The 27,112-nt window shown below is 38.8% G+C and overlaps 3 protein-coding genes across 11 annotated transcripts; 2 read left to right on the top strand and 1 right to left on the bottom strand.

The window, feature by feature from the left end:
• The first annotated feature begins 1,107 nt into the window (after positions 1–1,107).
• LOC132989489 (MAP kinase-activated protein kinase 2-like) lies at positions 1,108–11,942 on the top strand. Of its 3 annotated transcripts, none has more exons than XM_061057161.1 (10): positions 1,108–1,175; positions 4,571–4,710; positions 5,825–5,889; positions 6,980–7,059; positions 8,025–8,151; positions 9,471–9,546; positions 9,636–9,760; positions 10,302–10,387; positions 10,491–10,571; positions 10,828–11,942. In XM_061057161.1, the coding sequence occupies exons 2-10, from the start codon at positions 4,571–4,573 to the stop codon at positions 10,966–10,968; spliced, it is 921 nt and encodes a 306-aa protein (XP_060913144.1). In that variant the 5' UTR covers positions 1,108–1,175; the 3' UTR covers positions 10,969–11,942. The 3 variants fall into 3 exon arrangements, with proteins under 3 accessions (XP_060913144.1, XP_060913143.1, XP_060913142.1); XM_061057160.1 differs by having other exon boundaries at positions 1,114–1,430; positions 9,477–9,546; XM_061057159.1 differs by having other exon boundaries at positions 1,114–1,430.
• fmodb (fibromodulin b) lies at positions 10,874–17,030 on the top strand. 2 transcript variants are annotated; one of them, XM_061057163.1, is made up of 3 exons: positions 10,874–10,990; positions 14,265–15,158; positions 16,321–17,030. In XM_061057163.1, the coding sequence occupies exons 2-3, from the start codon at positions 14,270–14,272 to the stop codon at positions 16,470–16,472; spliced, it is 1,041 nt and encodes a 346-aa protein (XP_060913146.1). In that variant the 5' UTR covers positions 10,874–10,990; positions 14,265–14,269; the 3' UTR covers positions 16,473–17,030. The 2 variants fall into 2 exon arrangements, with proteins under 2 accessions (XP_060913146.1, XP_060913145.1); XM_061057162.1 differs by lacking the exon at positions 10,874–10,990 and adding an exon at positions 14,104–14,168.
• Positions 17,031–17,943: 913 nt separating this feature from the next.
• On the bottom strand, positions 17,944–26,379 carry csf1b (colony stimulating factor 1b (macrophage)). 6 transcript variants are annotated; one of them, XR_009675917.1, is made up of 10 exons: positions 25,764–26,379; positions 24,054–24,173; positions 23,898–23,960; positions 23,630–23,800; positions 23,257–23,458; positions 23,030–23,162; positions 22,873–22,948; positions 19,249–19,292; positions 19,123–19,160; positions 17,944–18,967 (listed from the first exon to the last, which is right to left on the bottom strand). XR_009675917.1 is itself a non-coding variant. In XM_061057167.1 (9 exons), the coding sequence occupies exons 1-8, from the start codon at positions 25,803–25,805 to the stop codon at positions 19,141–19,143; spliced, it is 795 nt and encodes a 264-aa protein (XP_060913150.1). In that variant the 5' UTR covers positions 25,806–26,363; the 3' UTR covers positions 17,949–18,967; positions 19,123–19,140. The 6 variants fall into 6 exon arrangements, 4 of the variants coding, with proteins under 4 accessions (XP_060913150.1, XP_060913151.1, XP_060913149.1 ...); XM_061057167.1 differs by lacking the exon at positions 22,873–22,948 and having other exon boundaries at positions 17,949–18,967; positions 25,764–26,363; XM_061057168.1 differs by lacking the exon at positions 22,873–22,948 and having other exon boundaries at positions 17,949–18,967; positions 23,030–23,166; positions 24,054–24,167; positions 25,760–26,359.
• Positions 26,380–27,112: the final 733 nt, after the last annotated feature.

The following is a 27,112-nucleotide window of genomic DNA, read 5'->3' as shown; positions in this document are numbered from 1 at the left end:
TACCGCAGCAACACGTTAGTTCCGCGGGTCATGACGAGAGGTCGTTCTTCAGCACTCCTTCATCGTCATGATTAAAATGTTGTCACCCATTGCACGGTGAATACAAACCTGATTTGTCCCTTTTCTTTTTTATATTCTTATTATTTATATTGTATGTTTTGTTTTTACATATTTTTACATTTATTAATTTATTCCTTATTATCATAATTTTTGCTCATTGGTTTCTTGAATCATGTGTATGTATGTGTATATATGTGTATGTACATATATATATATATTTTTTTGGTTTTATTATTATTATTATTATCATAACTTTTATTTATTTATTTATGTATTTATTTATTTTCTACAAGGGGTGTTTGTATACTGTTGTTGTCAAGGGTGATATGTTCCCCTTCATGCACATTGCATTACTTTCTTTTACACCTTATGCTGGATGCTTGTGTGCTACATGAACGTGTGTAATGTGAGATGTCTACAGTTAATGCAAAAATCAATAAAAGACAGTTGAAATATTATTTGTGTAGAGTAATAAAACTGTATTATGGCTGTCTTTTGTCACATTCTCACTATCAATGAATAAAGGCTGAGTCCACAATGTTTCCTGCTGAGGTCTGAGTTAAAAACAGATGCTTTTCACTTATCTTCCACTTTAGATGATCTGCTTCCCATAGGCCTACACTTACAGTATTTCCCTTTGCCTTTCTTCAGGAAACATGTTTCCAAATTTCAGCCGGCATAGGGAGATTTAAATAGTCACATCATAAATAGCCTTTCATAATTTTGGAGTGACAGTCGGGCAGCCACCCAGCTGATCCTGTCCGCAGACTCGTCCCTGCTGGGTGACTGTCACAATTTGATGCTGCGTTAACGTCGGCCAATTTCGCCCATAAGTTTTAATTTTAATTTTAAATTCATTCATTTATTAAGCGAGCCAACACTGTGCGAATCTGAGTCCAAGGTGATAAAGTGTCAACCGAAGTTTAAAGTGTACTTCCAGTGTACTTCCTGGACAGTCACCCGCCTGCTTCGTGTGAAGGACTGTCCCAGGACTGTCCCAGCAAGAGAAGAGGTGGGCGAACATTAAACCAGGACTGAGAGTCTATGGGACTGAGCGTTACTGAACTAGCTGAGGTTAGGCTACTCCTCAAGGACTGGACGCACCTGTTTGAACGGTAAACAGTCATGTGTCGCCGATAGTTATCATGTCAAATCAGCACCAGCCGACTTTCCCGATCCAACAGCAGCCTGATCTCAACTCTGCTCCTTTCCCTCAGTGTTTTGTGAGACAGTTTGCCGTTCCTCTTCAAATCAAAAGCAATGTTATTACAGATGTTTATACGTTAACGAGTCAGGTGCTGGGGATGGGGATAAATGGCAGAGTGATGGAAATATTCCACAAAGAGAGTGGGGAGAAGTATGCACTAAAGGTAAACATGTTTTCTGAAACTAACTTTTTTTTCACCAAAAATATGTAATAAATTAGCCTACTTGTTATAAATGTACTAAAATGGATAGATATGCTACTTTACATTGGATGCTTATTTATTTTAATAAGCTAAATGTAAATCTGTATAGCCTACTTTTTATTTAAGGGGGCTTTCAAAGGCAACTGTGCTTTTGCTTACAGTGTTAGAATGTTTAAGAGTTTGCAACCTGCATCATTAAAAAATGTAGGCCTGTGTTGGTAAATATAGCATTACAGATTTTCTACAGTTTTTTACTGAACCATTGTCATAACCATAATTTGAGTCATAGTGAAACATATTAGGCTATATGAGTTTGGATATGGAGAAAGTTGTGTATATGAGCCAAAAGATTGTCACAGATTGCAGATCCCTCTGTCAAAATCTGATTTGAGTTTGACATATTTACCAAACCATTATAACCATAAATTATAAGCCTATACTGTTCTGTGAAATGTCATTTTAGTCATATTCTGCACATATTTTATATCCTTTTTGTTCTTCACCCTTTCAATTTCCCTTTTTGTTCTTCTTTGTTCTTCTTTTCTGTTTTTTTCTTCCTCTACTTTTTTCTTCTTCTTTTCATATTTCTTCGGTTTCCTTTGTTCTTGTTCTGCCTTTCCTCCTTCTTTCTCGTACTCCTCTCCTTCTTGTTCTTGTTCTTCTCCATTATCGTCTTCTTGTTCTTATTACAATTTCTAAATGTACTTAAATGCAGCAGTTGCAGCTTTAAGTGGATTTTGTTTCCAATAGTTCCTTCTGGGGCCTTTCTTGTTCCAAACTACTTGTTATCTACATTTCCTTGATCCAGGAGAGATCTTTCCTTATTTTTATGGAGGAAACAGGATCAAAGCTTAGGGGTTGATGAAAAACAGTCTTCATGGATCAAAGTTGTCTGTCTTTTGTCACATCATCACTATGAGTAAGAAAAAGAAGAGGAGTATAGAAAAGGCTGAGCCCAAGATGTTTCAGGATGTGCACTGAGTTGAAAGTTAACAGATGCTCCTCTCTTATCTTTGGTTTTGTAGAAAATCTGCTTCTCAAAGTTTCCCCCTTTTAAGTCTGTGTTCCAGCCAGTGGGGAGAGATAAATAATTATATTACCCAACTGCATTCCTCTGGGATCAATTTGTCACTCCAAAAGTGTGTGTGATGCACATCCAACTAAATAGTACCTGCATTTGGAGTTAAAGGCAGTATTTAGAGTTAAAGTTCAGTGCTGCCAAAGTTCGAGAGGTGAGGTCACTGCGGGCATGAGCTATGAGTTACAGATTTTCTCTCTTGGAATCCTGTAATTTTCTGGCTTTTTTGTGATCATACACAACGGGCGCCTCTGTCAGGGTCTTATTTCTGTTTCAGTCTGTAAATTACATATTGCCCAGTAGCTTTGGCCTCCGGTGTACCATGTTGTCCTGACTGTTTTGAAAGAGGAGTGTTGACTTTTTATGTTGAAATGATGCCAGCTAGACATGGAGAGGGGGGACATGCCAGTGTCTAAAAGTAGCCTCATGCAGATGCCTGAGATGTCAGAGAGATTATGACATCTAGCTGGGCACAGCATGGACAGGGTGTCATGCAGAAAGTTTATACGCTACTTTTATTACAGTGAAAGTGAAGGTATTGAGATTGAAAAATAGTGGAGTAACAAACACACAATAACATTTGTCCTGGCTTTTATTTGAACTAATCCCCATCTGTGCAGGCTTCAAATTCTTTTGATGGCAAACACCTATTTTATCATCATGTCAGTGAATCATTTTTTCATTACAGAGAAAACACTTCATCAGTGTCGTCACATAGCATTTTTTTTGGAAAACTATTTGCACAGAGTTGACAGAGTTTGACTTAAATGGGTCATATTATTAATTTTCTGGTTTTATTTTTGCTTTTTACTTTGTGTTTTCCATGTGTCCTGTGCATGTTTAGGCACATCTATGTGCAAAATTCAAAGTCCGCGGAAACGCGGCTTCTCCTACGTCCTCCTGTTAGCTGCAGCATTAGCTGCATGTAACGCTCGGTTCTAGCCCCCCTCGAAAAAAATTTGCCAGTAGCACAGTAGTGCTAAGGTGCTAATGGTTTTGCTCTCCTCGGAGCCAGAGTGGCTGCATTCCCAATATGGTAAAAGGGGCGTGGCATTACCGAGAACCGTGCTGAGCGACTGACCAATTACGGCAGAGCTGACAGGCCAACCAATCAGACCAGACTTGGCACACGTGCGGACTCTGAACGTGGGCACTTCAGATTCTTAGAGAGAGAGTCAGAAGCGAGCAGGTTGGGCGCTGGTGGCGCAGTGGTTAGTGCGTGCGCCCCATATATGGAGGCCACAGTCCTCAAAGCCAGGTTCGAATCCGGCCCGTGGCTCCCCCCCCACACGTCATTCCCCACTCTCTCTCCCCGACCCCCAGCCCCATCCACTGTCCCATCTCTCCATTAAAGGTACAAAAAGCCCAAAAAGAACATAATATGACCTCTTTAAATCCAAAGAACAGCATGAAAACATCCCGTTTTAAATACCTTCTTATACGGACTCTTTGAATATCAACAAACCTTTCATCCTTCTCTACGTCATTGATCTTTAATAAGTCCAAATGGCTCATCTGCTGACATTCCTGAGGTCTTTGAAGAAAGCGCATGTCAGGAAAGAGCAAACATTTCATTAAGATACATAGTACGTGAGAAAGATTTATCTAGTCAAGGACAGAGTTGCTGCAAATGTACCGCTGTAAATCACAGTCCCCACAAAAAGTCTGCTGCAAAATTTATGCAATTACAAGTGGAATCCTGCACGTAGCCATTTGTTCTTGTGCTATAAGATCATTAAACCACTGGCATCATGAACATTATTCAGCTTGTTTTACAGCCAAAACCCCTGAGGCTCATGATGGCTTAAAAAAAACAAAAAAAACATCACACAATCTTCAATACAGCCACAATATTAAGTAGGCTATCTCATACCTTTATGTATGTTGATATTGTAAATCAGTTCAACTGAACTGAAAGAAAAGTGCACCCATTTAACCCAGAGTAGATTTACATGAGGACATTTGTATTTAAAATGTCTCCCTGCTTTCTGACCTGCTCATTCCTCTGCTGTTTGTTCATCAGATGCTGCAGGATTGTCCAGAAGCCAGACGAGAGGTGGAGCTCCATTGGAGGGTGTCACCTTGCCCCCACATTGTACCCATCATAGATGTTTATGAGAACCTCTACCATGGCAAGAAGTGTCTCCTTATCATTATGGAATGGTGGGTTTTTCCCGCATGCGCCCAGACACAATCGGAGCTATGATGCATGTGTGGTCTCGTAAATTGGTAGCACGTGTTGACAAAAGTTTCTTCCCTGGATGTCATTCATCTTTAAATTTCTCCTGGGAGTTGTGTCTCGTATTAGTTGCTTTGAGGGTTGGTGGAGCCTCCTTTGTTTTAATGCACACCAACTGACAAGAGAAGTTTCCAGAACACTTCAGGGCCAAAAGTGATAAAAGCAGTCTTTTTTGTCTCACAATATAATGAAGCATAATTAGGCAGGAACACGCTGTTCTCTCTTTGAACAGGTAAGCTTTGCAGATGGCTAGCATTAGTCTTGAAAAAAAAGATCCAGAAAACCCATTGTAATTGTCCACCGGTGCTAAAACATATCATTCATGTTCCGGGGCGGGGCTGTGTTCCCAGGAACTAGCATAACAATATCTATAGGCTCCGGTGGCCAAAACCATGTTGAGTTTGGGATTTTAACTGCCCATATATATACAAGAATATACAACTCAAAAGAAATGATAGTAATCACGTAAGAAAAAAAGAGTATGCATTATCATAAGGCTTGTAGCGTGAGTCCGCAACTAAGTAATTTAGTTTCAACATTGGTGTAATAGGAGAAGAGCTAGTTGGGAAAACAATCTTTTTTACGAGGGTGCAAAATACCAAAACAAAAGACATTATAAAAGAAATGGAAAAATCTCAACCTTGTGGCTCAGACTCAAAATAAAAGGAATAACTGCAGCAAGAGAGAAGGGTTAAATATTAAAAAACCTGTGCGATATAATTCTACCCAGGAAGTTGTCCATAATGCAACACAGAGGGTCTAGAGGATAAAAAAAATCATCCCATGTCTACTTAGCAACATCTGTTCATCAAGAAACTGAGGTGATTTCATAATTAAATAATCTTAACCATGAATGTTTTTTACTTACAGAGCCAAGCAGCAGTTTGTTGTATTCATTTTTTTATTAACATTTTGCATCAACAGGTGGCAAAACATATAAAAACATGGTATCTTACAGTGATTAATTAGATTGTATATTTTTATATTTGGTATGATAATGTGTACTTTAGCCCATTCTGCTGTTTTTCTTCTTTCCAGCATGGATGGAGGTGAATTATTCAGACATATCCAAGACAAAGGGAATCATGCATTCACAGAAAGAGGTAAATTTGTATTTCTTCACAACTGAACTTATAACCCTAATGGATTTCAGTCCTAGTTGTTTTGGCTCATGTAAACTTACTGGTGGTTACAGTAAATGTTGTTCAGTTTCACTACATCCCGCAGGATTCTGGTGGCAGCAGACTTTATTTTGTCAGAGTGCAGCCAAATAAACATGTTAATTTAATAAAGTCAGACAACACTTGGTCTTTGTCCATCATGCCATGAAGAATGTTGTATTGGCTTTCATTCATGAGCTGTAACCTGATACAATTTTTCTTATGGAAAGTGAGCAGTAAACTGTGGAGCTGTTTGCAGTGAGGAGAACTTACTAAAACTCTAATAGTTCAATGTTTCAGTCAGAGGCACATAAAGAGGCACAGGAAATGGTGAAAGTTTCTTAAATGTGATTTGTGTTTGTTCTTTGCCATTTTATGTACTAAACTGAATATTTTTAAGGTGTTGGACAATACAAACAATCTGAAAACCTGTTGCTCAGGAAATAATGATTTACATTTTTCCTATTTTCTTATTTGTAATTTAAAAACAACTAATTCATTAATCAAGGAAATGAAAGAGATCGTTGGTTACAGCGATTATCATGAATTGCAACCATAATAATAATGACACAGGGTTCAGGGTTGTTTCCTTTGAGTCCTTTCTGTATGTAAAGACAATCTTATCCTGCAGAGATTACAGTGAACTAACAACAGAAACTAAAACACAATCAAAAGAGGCATCATTGCATTCAAGTCTAAAGCAGGGGTCATCAACTATATTTGTTCAAGGGCCATCTTTTTTTCTTGAAAGACACTGACGACTGCTGTCAGAGAGGAAATGTAATTTCTCCCATTAACCTAGAGCAAGTTTTTCAGCCTTGTGATTTTATTTGTATGTTTATTGTTTAACCACCCCATATTATTTATATTCTGGGGGCCAGATGGGAAGCGTTAGTGGGCCGCATGTGGCCCGCGGTTCGTCATGTTGACGATCACTGGTCTAGAGGATCTTTATCAAATTTTAAAATGCGCTGCTGAATACTTACTTTAATCTGCACCTTTCTGTTTTAATACCATCATGTTTTCCCATCAGAGGCCTCTGACATTATGAAAAGTATAGGAGAAGCCATTCTCTTCTTGCATTCCATCAACATTGCTCACAGAGACATCAAGGTAATTTATCAGTCAGCATGTGAGTCAACTCTTGCAGCAGTGGACTGTTTTTTATGCAAAGTGTCATGAGATCTGTCCTCAGAATTATAAGCAGTAGTTCAAATTTGACATTGACGCTAATGCTTTTTTTTCATTGTCCTGTGCATGCTACAAAGCTCATATTTGGTGTTAAGGAACTTTTTCTGTTCATATGAAAATCGAATTGTTTTCATATGTACCGAAAACAATGTCTGGCAACTGAAGTAGGGCGACCAGAAACACCTCGATGGAACAATCACTTCCATTAAACAACTGTGAAATTTTTCCCTTAAACACTTTTGTATTTTCTATCTGGAATTGGTTACTCTGACACACTTGTAGTTATTTTCCCTGGTCTGAAATGCTTATAGAGTGCACTTTCACAAAGGAAACAAGATTGTGCAATGTGTTGTTGTTCAATTATAGGACAATTTACCTCTAATTCTTCCAATTCACAAGCACTATTGTGGGTTATTATGTGTACTTGAGTGTCCAATGATGACAGTTCACACACTCTATCATGCATAATCCTGGTTGAGTAAAGTCACCAGATGAGATATTAAAGATGTTATATTCTTTAGAGTAGAATGATTACGGAATAACATGCAACAGAGGTCCATTTGCAGATTATGTTGCAAAATGAAAGAAGTAAAATGATGATAGTGTACATGCAGCTTCTTGACTTTTGATGCCATTGCCATGTCTTTTCTGAATGGACATTGTGCATGTTATTTTAATCTTATCACAGGTTGCTAACCCCTTTCCAGTTGCTCACCAAATCTGAAAATGTGCCAGTGTTACCTGAGATTTTTCTGCTAAACCTGAACAGTAGTGACAGCAGATGGCTTTCATTTGATTTATCTGTGATTCTAATTTATAATTCTTAGTTTTTCTTTGGTTAATGACCTGAGATTTGAACATCTGATGTCGGGTTGCTTCTCTTACAGCCAGAGAACCTGCTTTACACCTCCAAAAGACCAGATGCTCTGCTCAAGCTGACTGATTTTGGGTTCGCCAAGGAAATCACCACGATAAACTCATTAGCAACACCATGTTTTACCCCATATTATGTCGGTAAGACCACACAATGTGTGATGTTGTTTATCTACTGTATATCTGGTTATCTGGTTATTATTTGTCCAAATATACAGCAGAAACAGAATCCTGGACGGGAGTCAAAGAACTGATTGTGGCCTCTTATAACACTTTGATTTGTGCATCATTTGACACTGCTATTGTCGGTTGTCGGTTAATCTCTTCAAGGCCATAACTCAAGAATTGAAACAATAACTGTGTCGAAATTGCACAAAAATATCTAGATAGGATAAAATATTGAGAGAATAAAACTTCATAGCCAAAGGTCACTGTAACTCCAAAAAGAAGGAAAGAACAGTTATGTCACAATGTATGCTTTCCCAATCTCTGAAACACATTATTTCAGAAGTGCCTTGAGAGACAGTCTGAATAATCAGTGTTGGATGTTCAAATGTGAGAAGTCATAGTGATCTCCGGTCTAGCACATTTTAAAATGTGGTTTATATTATTCATTTTATTCACCAGACAGAAGAGTTTGTTGTCATGAGCGGATTGATGAAAAATACAAAGAGGAGGTGGACCCAATTGCAGAAACTCAAAATAAGATTTATTTTAACAAAAAGGCAAAAAGACAAAACTTACTTTAAAACAAAAACTAGAAGTCAAAACACTAGCGCAGAAGACGACCGACATCCAACATACGACAATGAACTGACACAGAAGGGAAGTATATGATTGTGATGGTAAATGGACTTGAGCTTTTATAGTGCTTTTCTATTCTTCAAAGAGCTTTTACACCACTACGTCACAACTACCATGTCACTACTGATGGCAGTAGTTGCTGTGTAGTGAGACCATCAGAAGTGACTAATCCCATTTATACGCTTTCATATGCTGCCAACGTAAGCAATTCTGGGTGAAGTCTTGCCCAAGGACACATCGGATATGTTGCAGCAGGAGCTGGGGATTGTAAATTCCTGGGAGATTAAACCTCCATATGTCAGTGATAGCCATTCAAAAGCGGAATCATTCGTGTCATACGCATTTGTTTTCTTCAAGACAAACACCTGTGGATTTAGACAGTGAATTTATTACTTCAGAATTTTAATCATCACAGTTTTCACCAGCTTCCAAAATCGTTCCCTGACTCTTTTTCTTTGAGTTCTCTCCCTTAAGGGATTTTAACAATCTACAGACTGTACATCTTGTGTTCAAATGGGCTGCATTGATCTAGGTTATGAGGCTACATGCTGTGATGAAGTTTGAAAGGAAAGCTATAAATGCTACTTTAATGATCTGGATGTTTTTGGCAGTCGTATAACACAGCAGTTTCTCTGTTTCTCTTGACACTGTGGCAGCTCCAGAAGTTCTTGGTGCAGAGAAGTATGACCGATCCTGTGACATGTGGTCTCTGGGAGTCATTATGTATATCCTGTAAGTCTTTGAAATTTTAAATTCTTGCCTGTGTAATCACACCATCTGTCTTGTTATCGAGTATATCCTTTTTTTTCCCTCATGCATAGACTTTGTGGATACCCTCCTTTTTTCTCACGTCATGGTTTCGCAATATCTCCTGGAATGAAAAGAAGGATCCGTAAAGGACACTATGAGTTCCCAAACCCTGAGTGGTCTGATGTGTCCGAGGAAGGTGAGAAGGTGTTGTTTATCTGATTGAAATGTTTTCAGGGAAATGCCTCTTCCCTTTACTTTTGTCACACTTCCTGGTCACAATCATCCATGTTTCCCCCCCGGGAAGACACACCTCACATTATTTTTCATATATGGATACTCTGTTCCGAAGTGCTGCCCGTTTTTGCTCCGATTTACTTTTTTTTATTTTTTTTATTATATGCACAAGTCTTTCAGCACAGAGAAAAATGCTCTGTTTCAAATTTGCTCAACTTGTGATGTCACAGTGGGATTCCCTCCCCTGGTATCTCCACCCATGGACTCCACCCCCAGCCTAAAGTAAAACTTTTGCGTGATCTAACGACAGAACGTGGCGTCCAAATAAGCATTGAGTAGGCTGTGTTATTCAACAACAGTACAGCTGGCTGCACTCATCCCTCTCACTCATTGTAGACAGTAACGACTCAGAGAGACATTTACAGAGGATATACTTGATTTCTACTTTATGTATGTGTCAAATGTAGCATGTTCTTCCTTTAAATTATGATTTCCTGTTTCAGCCAAACAGTTGATCCGCCAGTTATTGAAAACTGAGCCCACCCAAAGAATGAGCATCACTGAGTTCAAAAACCATCCCTGGATTAATGTAAGAAGCTTTCCTGTTGGATTTGATCAGATTTATAGTTTTAGTTTCAAAATGTACATGTGAGATTCGGTGAATTCTAATCAATATCTTCACACCATCACAGCAGTCAGTGGAGATCCCTCAAACACCTCTTCACACAAGCCGTGTGCTGCATGAGGAACAAGATGTCTGGGAGAAGGTTAAGGTAAGTGTTGGGGATGATTTTATGAGTCATTTTGATGCTACTTGAATTGTTTTCTATTGAGGCATTGGTAGAGTGTTGACTAGGTTTTTTTGTGGACAATATAGTCACTTTTGAAATATTTTATGCTTTTTGTATACCTGTCTCTGTTGCTCAAAAATGAAACCCATACAATTTGAATTCTAAAAATGACGCAGATACTGTGCATACTGCTTTTGTCTGAACTATGTTGGCAAATTGAACTGTTTTCTGTACATAGGAGGAAATGACAAATGCCTTGCAAACGATGAGAGTGGACTATGATCAAACGAAAATCAAAACTATTGAGGACTCAACAAATCCTCTACTCCTGAGGAGAAGAAAGAAAACTAAAAACGTAGCCACACAACCTCCAGGCTAGTCAAGTAAAGACTCTTTAAGAGGTGATCAGACCATACACACACACACACACACACACACACACACACACACACACACACACACACACACACACACACACACACACACACACACACACATAAATACACACAAACACACACACTAGATAAAATGCAGAGCCTTGTCAAGTGGCTCCTAAATACAATTTTATAATACGTTTTTACCCTGTTTTATTTTTTACAGTTAACCTTAGACATGCTTTTTGTATTTTAAAATGTACTTGGAGGACTTATTAGAACTATTTCTATGCCTGGAAAGGGTTCTGTATGTGCACCAAGGCGTATTCCTGGATCTGCTGTATGCTTTCTATTTAAGGAAAAGACACGTGTTATTAAATAGCTTCCCTGTGAGATCATGCTAGAACTTTGTCTGTTTCAGCTTATAGATGGTTATTGTTTTCTCTCTGTATGCCATCTTTTTTCTGATGTGTTTTTCAGTCTAAAATTATTGTAATAGCCATGTTGCCCTCTGGGTATTGTAAAAAAAATAAAAGCTGACTGCACAATTCATATTGAGTATGAACGACCCTTGCCAGAAACCACAATATTTGTATTTCATGCTAATGTGATGTCACAGGGGATTCTCCATCCCACAAAATAGTAGTTTCTTGACACATTGTGGTAGTTCCGTTTCTATTCTAACTTACCATGTTGAGCAATACTCATGCTTGCGATGCCTGTAAAACGGGCGATGATTGCATTTGATTGGAGAAACAGTGCTTCTGCATGCTTTAGTGGCTTTGATCTTCTCTACAGCAGTATAGTATCATTAGTGCTTTTTTTTTTTTTTAGAATCGTTGTGTTGAGAGTGGAAAGATGGATTGCAGTAAACTTTTAGATCCAGGAAGTACTTAAAGACATGCAGTGGAAAATGTTGCACATTACTATTGTGCTGTCTGCCTTATGTTCTGGATTAAACATCTTGATGTTGTCTCTAGTTGTGCGTGTTGTTGTTGTTTGGTCAGTTAGCTTTCCTTCCATTAGCATCAAGTCATATTTCCTTCAGTTCAATTGTTTCCAACATGTGACACATATTTTTGGTGGCATGTTAAACCAATCACGTTTACAATGAATAAATTAAAAGCCATGCCATGGGAAAAAAATAAATAATAATAATAACGTTTCTAGTTCTATCTACACAAATAACTGGTACATTATTTAAACAAGGTTATTTTCAATGGTCGACTTATTTTTTTCACATGAAGACTACAGTCAAATGTGAAGGTAGAGTTAGTAAAAGGTTTAACCAAAATGTATCAAAGTCACCGAAATCGGCTCATAAATTACGAAGTTAGATTGGGAATTGTATTTTAATCTGCAAACAACCATTGTTAAAAGCTAACAGGCCTCTGTATACTCAAAGTATAGTTCAAAATATCAGCATGTCCATGGTAACATTATGAAATGTATAGTGCAAGATGGATGCTTTGACCAGGGGATTAAGTATGTTTCACAAATATCATGGCAGTCCATTTAATAGTTTGTCAAAAAAAAATACAGCAATTAAAAAAAAAAAATAAAGCCAAGAACCAGGCAGGAACCAAAAAGCTTTACTGGAAATGACCAGCAGCATTAATGTTTCTTTTTAGTTGGTCAATGGGCTTAATGACGTTAAGCAACCGTCCATTAGATTTGATACACACACACATTTTAATATCAACACTCTGTGACCTTTCAATTTTGAAAAATCCCTAAGCTGAAAGTAAAACACCAATGTGTTTTACGTTAGGTTGTTTTTAATATCGGCCTCCCCATTTTTAGTTTAGTCTAATCCAGTCATGAAAAATAAAGCAAATTGTTTTTTTGTTTTGTTAACATGAGCCTTCTAATTACAAGATAATATGTTCAGCTTTTGCATCCTGTTTTGATTTTGGATTTTATGCAGCAAGCAGTCCCGCCAGATTAAGAACATTTATATCTGGAGCTCTGGACCTGCTCTGGTTATAACCTAAGACTCATTAATCAAAGGGTCGTTGTTTTTGTTTTCCTGCAACATTTTACAGTTGATCCTTATGGTTCAGGTATAACAGAGTGATATCCTTTGCTTTAAATAATATGATAATGTCACATCACTTTGGGGAAAAGAGTACTTACTATTACGTCTTTGATCTAATTTTTAGCAGGAGTATTTCTTTTGACCAAAGACTGTTGTGTTCTGACTGATAATCTGCCAGATCTTTTGTGCAAATGAATCCCATGTGTTTATCCTCAGGTCCCCTCTTCTCTCAGATTTGATGTAATTGTTTGCTGATTAGGGTCTATTACCTTCTGAACAACTTCCATTTTCAAACCATCACACTGTCTTTCACTTCCTCAAGGGGCCAGGAAGCAGATTAGCAAAATAAAACAATCTCTAAAATCTGTCTACAATTTTCGGAGCCCATGAATGGAGAGGCCTTTCTAAAGGAGGGATGACTGTGCTCTTTGCCTGCAGGCACAAGCACAAACACATGTTAACTTTCTCCATGGTTTGAAAACTATAATTTACAAACATAGGTACCCTAGGCAGGCAGGAACAGGGAAAGACAGACAAAAAATGTTTAAAGTCGATGATAGGGGACAAATAACAGGGTTTGCCATACCTTGCACATGTTTAAACATATCGTTTATAATAAAGGCAAGAGCATGCTGCAACTTCAGAGTTACATTTTAAACTTTAACGAAGCTGCGTTTTTTATTTGAGAACCACAGCACCAATTAAAGCATCTAATAAGGTTCGTTAAATATTCTATACCATGACCCCCCACCTTCTTCACTACCTCAACAGCACAAGAATAAAGCTAGCTAGGCTTCAAGTGGCTGCGCTAATGATAAGGCATGACACAGTAAGGGAAAACAAGGTTGTTAAAAAGCAGATGGCCTCACCGGTACACAGATGGGATTGATATTGACATGGCTGGAGGTTATATGCTATATTTTAGGTTTTGCAAGTGGAAGATGTATGTGCTCTAATGAGACTGGGTGGCGGGGGCTGCAGCTACGTTTGGAGAGGGGGGTATTTACTTCATACCAACAAAATATTCCTGCAGTCTGAGAGAGACACAGGCGAGGTGAGCAAGGGAGAACGCATCATCTGATCTACCAACTGGTAGGTATACTGTACCTGCTGTACATTGTAAAAGTGTAGCAGAGAGAGTTAGCTCAGTCTTGGACCAATTTAAAGGTAGTAGCGTTTCTTAATAAGAGTGTTTTTTTGTTTTGTTAATCATATCCTGAATTTGACTTCAGCAGACATTTTATTCTTTCTGGTTTCCATCAGTGATCATGCGGTCAGTGGTTCTCCTTGTTGTGATGGGACTTGTGGAGCTGGGTGTCAGCCAGCATTACAGTCAGCTCCAGTGGCTTTCACAGCTGAGAGGACGACGGCGGCATGTCGGCTGGCAGGCCGAGGACATGGACTGCCCCCTGGAGTGTGAATGCCCGTCTGCCTACCCCACAGCTATGTACTGTCACGGCCGCAACCTGCAGCATGTTCCCTACGTCCCTTCACATATCAAATACGCCTACCTGCAGCGTAACCAGATCACAAGCATCCAGGATGGAGTGTTTGACAATGCTACAAACTTGGTGTGGGTTGTACTGTTTCACAACCAGCTCAACTCAGACAAGATTGGCAAGAATGTTTTCAGCAAGCTCAAGAACCTGGATCAGCTGTACTTGGATCACAATGAGCTCACACGAGTGCCTCCAAACTTGCCCAATTCAATCACAACACTGCGACTTGGTCACAACAAGATCTCAAAAATAAACTCTAACTCGTTTGAGGGGATGACTAATATCACCACACTGCAGCTCCAAGCAAATGCCATAGAGGATGATGGAGGTGTGTTCAAGGGACTGAAGTCTCTGACCTTGTTGGATATACGGAAGAACAAGCTGAGGAAAATCCCTGAAAACCTTCCCGAGAGGCTGCAGCAGCTCTACTTGGAGTTCAACAACATAGACAGAGTGCCAGCAGGATTTCTCTCCATGTATCCCAAACTGCATTTTGTCCGGTTGGCTCATAACAGGCTGACAGATAAAGGTCTTCCCTACAATGTCTTTAACATCAGCACGCTGGTTGAGCTCGATCTGTCTTTTAATAAACTGGAGAAAATCCCTCTTGTTAGTAGGAACCTGGAGAACCTTTATTTACATGCCAATAAGATCAAAGGTATGAAAACTTTCTGTTACTCAAGTTTTTTATTTTACTTGAAACTTTGATTCTAAAGAATTTAAATGACTTCAAAGTCCCATGAGAATATAAAAGTAAGGTTTACAATATGACAGATACGTTTTAGGTGATTTTTAACACTCAAACATGATATCAAACCATTTTAACAATCATGTTATGTATTGAAACCATCCTTAAACTGAGAATGTGAAAGTTTTTTAATTATTATTATTATAGTTGTTTTTTTCCACGTAAATGCCATTTTCTACATTCACTGTGAAGCCATGAGTAACAACTCTGAGCTAATGCACTCTGTGTTCTCCAAGTTACTCTTTTACTGACCATTCATCTCTATTTAAAAAGGACATGCTAGAAAACGTTTTAACTTAATCCTGACTGTTATTGTGTTAGCTGGCACAGCATGACACATTATCTTGCATTAATGTGGATTTAAAATGGTACACAATGAATTCATTTAATTAGGTTACACATTAAATTGAGAGGAGGAGAAATCTCATTTATCCCCTGTGTGTCACTTATAGAGTCACACGTCCCTTTGATTGAATGCACATTTGTAGGTTTTGTGATTTGGAACTTAAGTGAAAATCAGACATGCTGGCAGCTTAGTCGTATTATTTCTTTCCCCCCAGGTGTCACAGTTGTATTTGGAATATCAACAACTTCCAGCTTTTAACAAAGTTGACTTTCTCAGCTTTCCAAAACTCCAATTCTTAAATTTGTATTTGTTGTACTTTTGGCCACGCCCAACAGTGATGTAACACCATCTCTGTCGGGGTCCGGACTGAGTGCATAGCGAAGCACAATTTTAACCACTAGATATGTGCTAGAACAATGAGTATTAGTCTTTTAATGCGTTTTCTCTAATTAATTCTCTATTTGGAATCTCATACAGACTCAAAACAAACTTTATACGAACAATTAAAAAAACAACAAAAACATTACCCTTATGAAACAAGAAAAACACAACTTAACTTTTATCAAAAACAGGGAGAAAATTTTCAAATCATATGGCTTCTTGAGTAGCTGTAAAATAAAATAATGAACTGTAACTTTTTATTAAAGGATTATTTCATGTCCCAGTAGGAGTTTACAGCGATCACTGACCTCCCACTATATTTTTTCTCCTCTTGTTGTCTTTTAGAGTTCTCGCTGAGCAGTTTTTGCAGCACCATTGACATGAGAAACTTCTCCAGGCTGAGAGTGCTGCGCTTGGACGCCAACAAGATCGGTGCCAAAGACATTCCTGCCGAAGCCGCCTACTGTTTGCGTCGTGTTGCTTTCATTGATGTGTGATGCGTCTCATGTCCTCCATGGTGCCTCTGCTCCATCTGTAGCAACCAGACCTGTTATCATCTGTGACATCGTTTGACTTATATGCTGACAGTCCACTCCATCAAAACATTTTGTCTGTTATGATAATGTGTTTTTAAGATGCTATGAGTGCCATTATTATTATTCCAATTGATTAAACAGCTCTATTGTTAGTCAACGGGAAATACCACTGTTGTATAATCATGTATCCAGATGTTGTGTGGCTCAAAGAGTGATTTGAAGAGGCCACATGACTTGTTGTCCTAAACTAATTAGATTATCAGTTCTAGCATTTTGGCAAAATTATACTCCAATTATAGATATCACTGATGCCGATGACGGAAAGTTATGCCTGTATCATGTCAGCCACAATAATACCTGTATAATCTGTGAATCATTGGTGTGAGATTCAGTTTGGATCTTTGCCTCCACCGTGTGGCATAAGGTGATAAAACAGCAGCAATGAGTCTCTCTGTAACGTACTTCCCATCATGAATATATGGTTTCATGTTTACTTATAGAAATACATTGAAAGCTTTGTGCCCTTGTGTTTGTGTCTTTATCAGCTAATATGAGCCTCACGTTTTACCTCAATGACTGTATCTTACAACCGTTATCTAATGCTTAATTTTGTTTCTTTTTTTATTTTCTTTAGGATTTGAGAAAGATGTCTTTGCTTGTAATTTCTGAGCCCACACATATTGTATGTATATCCCAGACAATGTGTGCTTGATAAATGGTTGAAGTCGGTATGCTAATGTCAGAATTCTGAAATGAAAATTGACCCAATTCAGTTTATATTCACACAGCCAGAAAGTTATCAATTACATTTGATTTTCTAAATTCATTTTTTTTTTCAAGTTCCCAGAGTTATTTTCCAATTGAACGTTGACCGAGATACAGTAATTGCAACGATAACAACTTCTGTTTTCTCCAATTTGAAGGGAATAAAGGCGGACAGGGCGAAAAGGGGCGGCAGCTCCTCGACAGTTCTAACTGGTCTTAGGCAGTTCCCACATATTTATTGTTGAAGACAACTCGGTTTTTCATCTTCCACAGCTGCCTTCAATCCTCTGCAGAAAGGCACTAAATTGAATTACAGGAATACTTTCCTTGTTTAGTAATGGAGTGATGTTTTGGGATGAAGAATGGATTGCTGCCAATGCAACAGTAGTTTCCACAGTGATAAGCAGTAGCCTGTGAAATTAAGGATGTTACAGATCAGGTTAAATTGCAAGCTGCAATTCTGCAGAGGCTGTAAGGTTGGGCCTTTTTTTTTTCCTTCCCTCCATTGCTTCCTACACAGACTTTGAAAAAAACAAAATAGCCGCCAGCACACATGCACATGACCACATGTGGGAATCTTTTGATGGGATTTACTGACGCACTCCTTAGCAAGACACATAACAAAGTGTGGGGAACGGTTCTCAAACTCAGACATTATGCAATTTTGTTTTATTATAAAACATAAGGCTGGACCATCACTGAGTGAACATGAGTGAAAGTCATCACAGCCTCTCACTGCCCCCCCATCCCCCTCTTCTCTCAGTATTATCCTTTTTGCCAAAACCACCCAACTCTTCCCACCATGTGATTTTGTGTGTTTCTTAACAGAAAAAACTGGATGCAGCCAAGAAAAATTTCCTTAACAACTATCTAATCTTATCAGATCCTGTCACACCCTGCTCAGTGGGGACATTTCTTGTGAAGCTGCAGCAGCAACTGCTGTGAGTCTATCCGTTTTATTATCTTGCTCAGCCAATAACAGCAGCTCAGTGTGGGTGACCGACCATAGTTATACTCCAGGGTGCAAGTTGAACTATTCATACTGTTTTGCAATAAAAAAGGTTTGGTCATTGCTACATTAAAAATGACAAAAGAACATTGATGAGCGTATTTGACTGATAGTGATACGAACATAAAAGCAATAAAAACAAAAGAGGATAAAAGCTTTTTATGGATTCTCATTAAAGTGAAAATTAAAGTAAAATTCAGCTTGAATCCTTTAAAGAGGCCATTACCTTTCTTCAGATGTGGTTTCCTAGTGATTCACTACTTGCCAGACAGGATTTCGTTTTGGATTCAGTATAAATTGATTTTTTATTATCAGTACAGTGATTGAATAAAGTCAAACTAATAAATAATTGTAGTATTTTGCAAACATCATTATGAACATTTGGTTAAGTGGTAGCAAATGGAGACACATTATCAAACATACATAACTAGTGTAAAAATAAAACTTTTTTTAGTGGACTTGAGAAGAAATCTGTAATACATAACGCATAAACATTATATACATAGCATGGTTTTCAAAATAAGGTCCATCTCTGTTCTCAGTCAAAGTCAAGCTTCTGATTAAATAGGAGAGCCTGATAAGTTGCACACACGGTACTGATATGGAAACTTGATCATGATGGGTAAAATGTACAGCTTCACATGTGCTCCGTCTGCTGCTGCAGCGATGTGGTCTTTACTACCTGTGGAGACAGAGAATAGCACATAAAATGTACAGATGTATGTGCTCTGCTGTCATACTTTACATTGAGGCAGACACAGGTGTTTGTTTAATAGGTTCCAGCTCTCACTGTTTAATAGTCCGTAACACTTTTATGTAGGGGAGAACAGTACTCACGTTATTGTGGCTCCATCTCTATGTCCTGGAGGTCTCTGCTTTACTCCGGATGACAATATTATGCATTAGTTCACTCAACACAAAGAGGCTGATTGTTTTTCATTGTATGTGTCGGTGTGTTCTTACCTTGAGTTTGTGTATGATATTGATCTATGTGGGTTGAGAGTTTTCTGTTTTGGAAAGAAAAGAGCTTATGAAATAAAACCGAGAGGCCACACATGGTGAGAACTACAGGGTTGTTGGCAAAGTAACGCACACACACAAACACACCTTAGTGTTGAAGTGTATTTACTATTTGCAAACAATAATCTGACTGATGACAGAGCAGAACAGACAGTGTTATGTGTGAAGATTTATACATTAGAAAGTCTGTATTTTAACAGACAATTAACCAGTAAAACACATCCATACTGGAATCCAAACCTCAATTCCAAGCTTCAGTATCTCTTTATGTAGTAAACAAACAAAAAAAAAACCTTTCAAATGAACAGAAGCAAATTTTTTGTCTAGGTTAAAATCTACACTTTGGTTATCACTTTGAAGTTCTTAGCAATGTGATGTTGACATTATTTGGTGTTTCCCTGTAGACAAAGCAAAGCTAACTCCTTGTTCTCAACTAGTGGGTGGCAACCGAGGTGGGTCACAGGTCAGTTAAGAAAGGAACACGGCCAAAATTAACCTCTGCAAGGAGAACAGTGCAGCAGCGATGGGAACTGAAGGTCTTCTGAAAGAGACCGTTTGTTTGCTACTAAAACGAGCCGTATGTTTGGCTCAGATTTGAACGTTCATGCAGTTATAGGCTTGGCTCCAGTGCAGTTTTTTAAATCAATGCCGCCATGTCACCCAAAAAAAACGTGCAGGTGTACAGAGCTTGCATGTGTTCGGGACAGCTTACAATTTATTGCCAAGTTACAGCTGCGAACTCTCTCACAGGCATCCAGTTGTAACAACATATAGACTACATTACATCAAAGCATAGAAAGGTGTGACCAAGTGTTTCTTCATGGCACACTTAATCCAAGTTAGCAGTGACTTTTTGGGGAGGAACATGACACAGACCCCTGCAGACTATAATTACACAGCTCTTTTATATCACAGCAATAAAGACTTGTAAATGTTAAGAAATGTTTAAACATTAGTTTATACTTAATATTAAACATCAATTACTTATCATATCTTATTAAATTTTTAGGGTTTTAAAAATACAGCCACTGACCAAAGATGTTAATTTTGTAGGATTAATAGGGTTTTATATTCAACCGAATTCAGTTGCCCCAAGTAGCACAACATTTCTCACATTGTTCACTTCCTAAAATGTTATTGAGAGTCTTTTCATCCTATGTTAGCCACACAAGCTCACTGAGAACACAGATGATGTTAATTAAAGTCAGAAGGGGGTTTGGTGCTTCAGCCTTAAAGGGGGGTAGTTGGCAGGGCAACGTTTGCTCAAACACTGTGGCAAAAAGCAGGCGAGACAGGAAATAAAGTGATATGGGCAAAAGCTACTGAAAATAGCTTTGCTAAGGGCTACAGCAATAGTAGCATTCCACAGGCAGAAGTAGATGCACTTCATGTAAAAGCCCTCTTCCATTGCTGTGCGCTCACTGCCGACTGCAACTTCCTTTTAACAGCCGTACCCCCCCCCCATCCCCTCCATCCCCTCCATCCCCTCCAGTTTATGATGAAAATATTTTTGAACTGTAAAATACACGTGTAACAACATCGGTACGGCTTTAAGTTGCTGATATTATAAATACTAAATATTATCGTTTCATTCCAGTGGGGCAAGCAATGACCATTGGTCTTTGCTGCTTGTTGTAAAATGTTTTAGCATGTTCTTATGGTTATGTGTACGACTATAAATGTATGACAAAGACACATTACTAGTGGGTTACCATTAAGATTGTCCTAACCAGCTGATTAGGGACTGCTTCCCTTATGTCACTGATTTTCTAAAAACCAGTGACAAAAAGATTATTTCAGGAGGCTAGTCGTGATCACAGGCTGCTAAACCTAACAATAACGATGCTAATGCCGGAGACACTGCCTTGTAGAACTTTGTGGATAAAGAAGACAAATAATGATGAACAAGAACATCTGGGAGCTTCATACGTAGTGTAAAGTGTTTTGAGCAGAAAGTAAGCTTCTTACGTAACGTTTTATTTGCCTAGAGGGTTAGCTAAGCTAACAGGAAGCTGCCTTCTGGCTAATAAGAGCTGTGTAGATAGTTTCATTAGTAAGGTACTAAGTCCTCAAATTGTTTTTACTCACATAGCTGAAGAATAATGAAAATCTTGTGCGTGTTGTGGTGACTTTGATTTTGTGAGTGATTGAATGTGGTTGTCTATTTTTTTTGTAATTGTTTTGAATTTGTTTTGTTTAATAGTGTAAGGAATGATTTGTACTTGCATAGACATTTAGAATGAACATTTGAGTAATAACTGGGTGTCAATTCCTTTTTCTGTAGCTATATTATAGATAATTCGTTGTTTTATAAAAATTCTTATCGCCTGCTGTAAACAATCCAGCCCATCATGTCTTGCTATTTGCCATTTAAAAGCAGAAAATTAAATCAGATTACATTCTGAACAACACAGGTTCAATTAATGACAGGAAGAAAATAAAAGCTCTCCCTTCCTTTTTTTGGTTTACCAGCTGCATTTTGTGTGATTCTGTCAGCAGATTCTAATAGGTGTTGCTGTGATTCTGCCAGCACGTGTGAAGTCGGAAACTTTTTTGTTTGAGAAAAACAGCTTCTGACTAACCGCAGGCCTAACACCCCTACACAACAGCTCGTAATAGATCCATTTGTTTACCACTTGTGCGGAGCTCTGATGTGATTATATGTGGAAAGGCACTGACGTAAGCTTCTCTTTCTTCTGGTGTGCGAACTTAAATCCATCCACTGCCTGTTTTGCAAATCATCCTGCCATTCAGCATGCTTGTTAAAGAACTAAACACATTGTGGCACTAAATGATTCTCAATGTCGTCTGAACAGTTCTTACAGGAGTTTATGACCATCACAACACACATACAACATGCACTAGCAATACTTGGCCAGTTAATTGGAACCAGCATTCAATTTTTTTGCTGTGGTTGTACAAAGCCCTGTGTATATGGGCCTGTTGCAGAGTAGAGATTAAAATGAGCTTATTGAATTTGACCAAGTAAACTAAACACAAACTTGAAACCATTTCATCTACCACCATCCCAGACTTTTAGACTAAAATAATAAGAGAACCATTTCCAGATTTTTTACAGCTCATTAGCCCGTCCTCCAAGTGTCATGCAAATGTTTAAGATCTCCCCAGATCAAATGTTCAATTACGTTTCCCCGCCTGTACAAAGACCTAAATCAACTACACCAATGCCAAGATAATTTTTTAGTAAGCCTATTTAACATATTTTTGCTTTCTATGAATTGTTTCCAAAGAGTTGTTTCAAGGTTTTACTTTATTTATCTTTCAAGCCTTTAGTACAACTTTTGTTTCTTTAACCTTTAAGGACGTTGTTTAAAACTGACATTATGTTAATTTTATGACCCAGGGGTAATGATAAGAGATACTTGTGGATTGTGAGCCCTGGCCAAGTGAAAACCCCCTTTCTGCATCTGATAATAGCTGATGGCGCCAATAGCTTCAAATGGAGGGAAGAGCTTAAATGCACTCAGACTGTCGTGCATTTGCTGTTGCAAAACAGCACTTTTGCTCTCACAGCCTCCACCTTGTTTTGTTATGCTCTGTATTTACCAGCTATGGGAGGGCTGGTCTTTCTGCAAAAGGGAGTTCCCCAGAGAACACAGCCAAACAGTAAAGGCCTCCTTTACTGCAATATGATAGGAATGCATGGCTAGACTTTATAAGGGCACATGTGAATTAGGAATTAACTAAACAGACGCACTGGTACCTTTTGTGTGATGAGACAGTAGAGTGTGAGGATGAAGAGCAGTCCTCCGCAGATGGAGGCAATGATGAAGCCAAGCTTGTACAGGTCTCTGTCTGATCTCCTGTGTGAGGCCTTCTCTGCGTTGATACCATAACTGGCTGTAGAAAAGGACACGTCATATGTAATCTCAGTGGCCTCAGACATCTGTGTAATTCATCAGAGTACTTTCCAGAAGATAAAATTCCCACCGGTAAAATGTTCTGTTGGTGACTCTGTAAACAGCTCTGTCGTTGAACCAAAGGTTTCTGTGTATTCTTGCTGGCAGTGCCAATCGACTGGTGCATCACTGGTCGTCACTAGTTCCCAGTAGGCAGACAACACCTCTGACGCCCTCTGCAGTGCCTCGGACGGAGACCCTCTATACAGCATCTCAAAACTTTCTGGCTTATCCTGCAGCAAATTCCCAGAAAATACCTTACATGTTTTTGCAGATTTATCCGTTCATCCTTGGCAGTTCCTCTCATCACATATTTCTTCTCTATGTTTCATATTATGGACACTTTAATCCCTCATTCCTGAGAAAACCATCTACAGGATCCCTGCTCTGAAGCCCAGACTCACCTCAACCTCCTCATTAATCTGAGGGACACATTTCTGAGAGTAAATGTTGAGGATGAGGGCCCTCAGGGACTGAACGTAGCCGTCATTGACTGATCCTCGATTATATTTGAAGTGGGTGGTTAGGAGCTCCAGGATCCACGGTAAAGCAGCTTTAACAAAGCAACATTTGCTCTGCGGGAAATCAGAGTGCGAGGTCATTAACTAAACATGTGATACAGTTAATGGAAAGTTTTATGGAAACAGCCCCATAAAACAAATGTTACCTTACCAAACTCCTCCGTTCTGTGAATGTGTAGGTGATGGTGCACCCGCTTCTTAACTGGTTATCCATCTGCAGAGGCAACAAAAGGAAGACTTCATCCCATGATCGAGGCATCTTTTTCTAATCCAACAGCCCTGTATGTCTTGATGATTCAACACCTACCAGATGCCTGACTGTCAGCAGGTGCTCCCTAGTGATGGAGTGTCTGCATGGACCAGGGACCTCAGCCATAGTCAGAGGGAAGCTCAGGAACATAAGCACACACAGACACTTTACCTGCAACTGACACAACCATGCATTATCTTTACATCCCTCAGCTCACATACACACACACAGAATGACCTTTACTCAGCAGGACAGCTCAAGAAGATAAATACGCTAAAATAGCAAAGCTGTCAAACTAAACCATAGCATCATTAATGGCAGCTATGGCATCTTAAACCTTAACCATTCCAAGATGAATGCATTCCAAAAAGCAGTCACACTCTTATTGACTTTTCCCTCCAAAATCGTCATCATAAGAGTTCACTTATAAATCATTTTACTAGAAAAACAAAGTTCAAAGCAATCTTCAATGGAATTTCCTCTTCAATGTGCCAAAACCACTTTTACAGTATATGCTCTTGAGCATTCCTGTTTTTCCGAACATAATGTTCTTTGCAATGTTTACATAAAGTATGACTTAACAGGAGTAGCTGCTCGCTTACAAGAACAACACCACCTTTTCCTCACCTCTGCACATAATGTTTGTTATTTATGACAGCTCTGGGTCTCGTCTGAAGTATCAGGTTTTTGCCGCGTCTCCTCCAGTAGCTGATGTATAACTGTGCTTGACCTCAAAGGAGCTTGTGTTGGTGTAGGATTAGTTCCAGTTCTGGTCAAATAGTGCCCTCTACCATATAAAGCATGGCTTGGGAGAGCATCATGCACTGACTAGAATGATTTCTGCTACCAAGCACCTTTTGGCAACTGTTACAGTGAAATGGGCTCCAGATGGACTTCTACTGAGGATTAAAAGATGGGGGACAAGCATATGTTTTTCACACTGTGGGCAAAATGTCTGCCCTGAGAGGTATTTATGATAATCATCCCTTCACTCCTTTGACTCATTTGACCCCTGCTGTTGCAACAGTCAAGACAGATGCCAGAGAAAGACTAAACTGTAACAAATAAATGATTTAGCCGTTTCCTGCTTGACTTCTGAGATATATTAAGACACAAAAGACAATTCTTCAAAAACCACAAGAGGCAGCATGTATCCCTTTCATTATTTGTTGTCTGTTCCTCATATTACACCAATCTGTAAAGTTTAACTCTTTATGTTTCCTGCATTGATCACTTCTAGTGATTTCCCATGAACCTTGGCTGAACAAAATGTGCATGCAAATGTAATGCTGGGGTCTGAAGGGGAGGAAACAAATAATAATAATGACATAATGGATTTAACAATAAAATCAGATAAAAAGTAACAATCTGGGGAATTACTTATTTGAAACAGCAAAGATGGAACCAACAGTGATTCTCAAAGAAAAACAAGATGCACAGTGTGAGCCGAGAGATTATCATGCCAGCCTCTGACTGCTATTGGGAACCCACTAGATGATTGATGATGAAATTAATGTAATCTAATAAAACTATTAATGTGACTGGTATGTGGCAAATGCAGGACCACATGATGCAAATGTCACCTGTCACATGATTGTTTTTCGCCATGCTGTCTATGATATCTGTATGTAGGTCATCAATCTGCACAATCAAGAAAGAAAGCTTCAGCCACCAACACAAGCATGCTCGGGTCTACTCCTGTACGCAGTGCTGACAGCGTTTTTAATGAACTTTTTTTGCAGCAATTGTAGAAAAGTTCTCACCTACCTTAGCTTTGCTCTGAATCAGGTTTGACACAAGGATGGTCATCTGGTACGTGTTTGACAATGGAAAACACCAGACTCCTCTGTCACATACATTGAAGCAAAGAGATCCTTGTCATATAGTCAGTTCCACTCCAAGGAAAGGAATTTGCCGTTCAGGAAAAATGCCACTTCGTCATGTGGAGCTGTTCAATGCATTGCCTGACGTGCTCCTACTGCACAGAGTGAGTTCAAAAGCAGACTAACTGTTTCAGCTGACAGACGGCCCTTTTTAAAGACCTCCCACCTCTCTTCTGTATGACAGCTCTCCGCGTCCTGTGTCGCAGCAGATGTGTTATGACAAACAGTTTTTTTTAAGTTGTAGACTGACTTGAAAATGTGTTCTTTTTCTGGTCCAATATGTGGGTCTTCTTAGGGAATAACTTAAAAAATTGACCAATAAAAGCTAGGGGGAGCTTAAAGTTGGTTCCGATAACATCTGTTCTTGTTCTTGAAACTCTATATCTCTGGAAAAAAAAACGTGCATTTAAACATCAGTCCATGCATGAACTCTCAGAATAACAATGTTAATCAGGAGCAATGCACCCTTGTTTTCCTCCGGAGAATAAATCCTGTGATCAAGTGGATCCACTGGGCAAGAAAAATAAGACACAGTCATCACTCAGAGAGAAGATCTGCACATCACTATGGGGGTCCCCAGATCCATGTTGCACCAAAGGAAAGTCAGGGTTTTTTTTGTGGGTGTGTCTCCTGCTACTATTTGTAAGACCTGACCTAACCCTGGAGAGAGACACACACGGGGGCGACTTTTGATGGGGAATTCTTCTCATCTTACTCCAACGGCGGAAAATAACACATTTGGCCTGGAATCTATTAACACAGGAAGTGAATTCTCACACTTTGCATATGAACACATTCCTACACCTTACATCGTAAACTGATGTATCAGACTCATTTATTGAAGTTGTACTGCAAAATGTGCTGTTTTTATTTAAGCAGTGGTGGGGTGTAACTATTTACATTTACTCAAGTACTGTAATTAGTTTGGTTTGGAGGAAGCTGTGTTTTCTTGAATGTTTCCAATTTGTGCCATTTTTGTGTATTGTTGACTCAACTGCTTTAAATTGACAGCTGTAGTTACTTTACAGAGCAACTTTTTACATACAAATCTGATCATGGCAAATCTGATCAACAAACAAGCAGATAAAAAAAATGTGGAAATACGCAACAGGATGCAAATTAGTGAAAATTAGCTCTCCCTTCTACAGCAAAGACATAAAAATACTGTGTCAATGCTAGAACACCATTAATATCAATCAGATAGCCCAATCAAATTTGAATAATAACTCTGAA

This window comes from Labrus mixtus, chromosome 15 (genome assembly GCF_963584025.1).
Source record: "Labrus mixtus chromosome 15, fLabMix1.1, whole genome shotgun sequence".
NCBI classification, from domain to species: Eukaryota; Metazoa; Chordata; class Actinopteri; order Labriformes; family Labridae; genus Labrus; species Labrus mixtus.
This window is presented reverse-complemented; position numbering and strand designations above follow the sequence as displayed.